We start from the raw sequence: 2,922 nt of genomic DNA on the forward strand, positions 1-2,922 counted from the left end.
GCCTCGGAGCCCTCCGAGTTCCTGCGCGCCTCTCCGCATCTCCTGGAGATGAATTACGCGTCGGCACGGGTAGATGAAGGGATCTGCCTGCCTGGCTAGTTCGCTGGTAGATGGCCGCTTGGCATACGGCGGGAGCGAGGAGTCTCTTGGGAGCGAAAGAAACGTTGGATTTCCCATCCCCGGCCTGTCGAAATGGACTCTGATAACTTTCCATTCCCTCCTCCCCCGCCGTAGAACGAACGTGGCTGTGTTCCGGTGCTGCTGCTCAGGTGCAGCGCAGAAGTTTACTTTTCATTCCTGGCTCCTGCTCCTTGCCAAGCGCGATGCTAGCAGGGAGCCGTGCCCTCCCTTAATCTCCTCAGTCTCTCTGTGTCGGTTTCAAGGTGTGCTGACATATCTACAGCTCACCCTTCTGCACACTCCTCCGTCAGGGCGTTGAGGCTGTAATCCCATCAGCCTTTACTCATCACAGTAATCCCTACCCAAGCAGCGCTGTTGATGTCTTGGGTTTGTTTCTTAGATCACTGTGTTTATTTGTTATAACTTTAAGGGTGGGCAATAACCAACCAGAGAGAGATATCTTCAGTGCTATTTGAGCTATCTGAGGCTCTGCGTCAAAGCATCACAAAAGGTCTTATATGTCCTTACTGTTCCTCTCACTTCCTTTTCTTTTTAAGTAAAACTTGTGAGACACATCGTGCAAAAGTCGGATATGGAGTGCAGAGTGTGATCATAGTTTGATGGCTACTTTTTCATTTGACACAAGTTTTGAGAAACCAATAGAAGGAAGTGTTTTATGTGTCAGGTTTTTTGTTTGTTTGTTTGCATGTTCCTTGGGAGTAGCTTTTAGGATGTGAGCAAATTTCCATATACTCCGTGAGAATACTTTTATTTTAATGATCCTGGAAGAGATTTTGGCACAGAAGAACCTCACGACTTGAGGCTCTGTTATGGTTGAATGTAGTTTACATGTTACTGAGGAGAGATGATAACAAAGCCAAGTATCACAAAATGCACATTACTCATCTGGACAACTGTGTTACTGAAGCATGTGATAATGAATGTGAGGTAACATATGTTACACGGGTATTATTTCTATAATCTAGAAACTCACTAAGACCTCTCTTCTTAAATCTCCCTTAATGAGAGAATGGTTGAGGTTGGGAAGGACCTCTGCAGGTCACCTGGAGGTCACTCTAGCTTCAGAAAACCTTTTGCACAAAAAATACATTTTTAGCTGTGTTATTTTTTGAATTAATATAATGTCTTTTTTTTTTCTTTCATTGCAGATTATGTTTATTTTGAAAATTCCTCCAGCAATCCGTATCTCATTAGGCGAATTGAAGAGCTTAACAAGGTACACAAACATCCACGGTTCCTGCTTAGTTTTCAGCAACTGTCAGGGCACTTTCTCAAAACCAAGGGTGATTTAAACACCCTGAAAGATTTCTGTTGGTAGAATTTTCTGAATCCTTTTTTACTTCCTTGAGATTTGTTATGCGTTTGTTTGTATTTCAGTTATTAAAATACTGCTGTGTGATAAGTTGGAATTCTACCCTGTTATCTAAGGAAACGCCTAGTTTATCATTCTCAGTGAACAGGAGTTCCCTGCTAAGTTAAAAAAAAAAAAAAAAAAAATCCAAAACCAATCATGAGGATGATTGAGGAAGTTACTAAATTTAATTCTTTTCATGATGATGACACTGAATCCATCTGGAGTGATGGCAATAATGTAACATGTCTGCTTCTGGATACCTATGTAAAGAGCTCGTAGGTGTCAGTGAGACTTTTCAGTGATCCAGTAATACTACATAGCTCCTGTGCATGTTTCTTACATTGCTTTTTTTTGTAGCTTTGAATGGGGGATTGTGAATTGAAATTGATACTGTATTCTCTCTCTTTGTCCCGAGTGTAATTTTATATAGGCTATGGAGCTTTTTCAGTGTGTGGGAAAAGCATGAATATTTCTTAGTTCTTATACTATTATGACTTTTAAAAATCATAAAGCAGTGTATTTATTTATTTTTTTGCTATTCCATCAAGCAGTATTATTAATTACTAATAAACTCTTATGTAAAAGGTTGTGCAAAATGCTTATCATGCTGTAAACAGGGATGATGTATATATATTTTTGGCTACTTTATCTTGTAAGCTGAAGTTAATTTTAAAACACACCATGTCATATAAAATATGACTGGAAAAAAGATGTTGAAGTACACACTTGTTGATATACCCATTTCAGTCTAAAACTAGATTTTATATAAAATAACTAGATTATATTTTATATATATATATTTAAATCTTCGCAAGGTTCTACTGCTTCTTAGGTATTCTTATGTTAGCATGATATTGGTGGTAGGTCCCTTAGTTGCTGAGTAGTGTATGTTACTGTATGTGTAAATAGTTATAATCAATACTGTAATTTGATACGAAATTGATTAGCCCATGTCAGGAAGCAGTTCCTGCAATTCTATTTCAGTCTGGCTATTCATGTAAGAAATGCTTAATACAAGGAAAACATGCAAGTGGGGGACGTGCAGTCTGTGTTACTCAGCTGAGCAGGGACGTACTCTGATTTAATTTATCTTTTGTAGACTGCTAATGGGAATGTGGAAGCGAAAGTGGTGTGCTTCTACAGGAGAAGAGATATTTCCAACAGCCTCATAATGCTTGCAGATAAGCATGCTAGTAAGTCGACTGCATGAGTATTTTCTCTTTCTATCACAGCCTGTTCGCTTTTTGCACTTCAAATTTCTTTGAAGTAGTAATGTAATTAGTAAGAGTAATGTATATTTATACTAAGCATTAATTAATATCCTGTTAGATTCTTATTGTTATCTGATATTGGCCCTGTTTCTAGTGGTTGGTTCTTTGGAGATTTAAACTCTTCTTAAAATGAGGGGAACTCTCCATTTCAATGCT

The 2,922-nt window shown here is 38.5% G+C and overlaps 1 protein-coding gene across 1 annotated transcript in view; it reads left to right on the top strand.

Moving 5' to 3' along the window:
• Positions 1-2,922, top strand: part of MTA3 (metastasis associated 1 family member 3) — a 120,401-nt gene that overhangs the window by 357 nt on the left and 117,122 nt on the right. Inside the window, exons 2-3 of the mRNA XM_019612705.2 lie at positions 1,290-1,357; positions 2,595-2,688. Coding sequence (XP_019468250.1) covers positions 1,290-1,357; positions 2,595-2,688 — 162 coding nt within the window. The remainder of the gene's footprint in view (positions 1-1,289; positions 1,358-2,594; positions 2,689-2,922) is intronic.

The sequence above is a fragment of the Meleagris gallopavo genome, chromosome 2 (assembly GCF_000146605.3).
Source record: "Meleagris gallopavo isolate NT-WF06-2002-E0010 breed Aviagen turkey brand Nicholas breeding stock chromosome 2, Turkey_5.1, whole genome shotgun sequence".
Taxonomy (NCBI): Eukaryota; Metazoa; Chordata; class Aves; order Galliformes; family Phasianidae; genus Meleagris; species Meleagris gallopavo.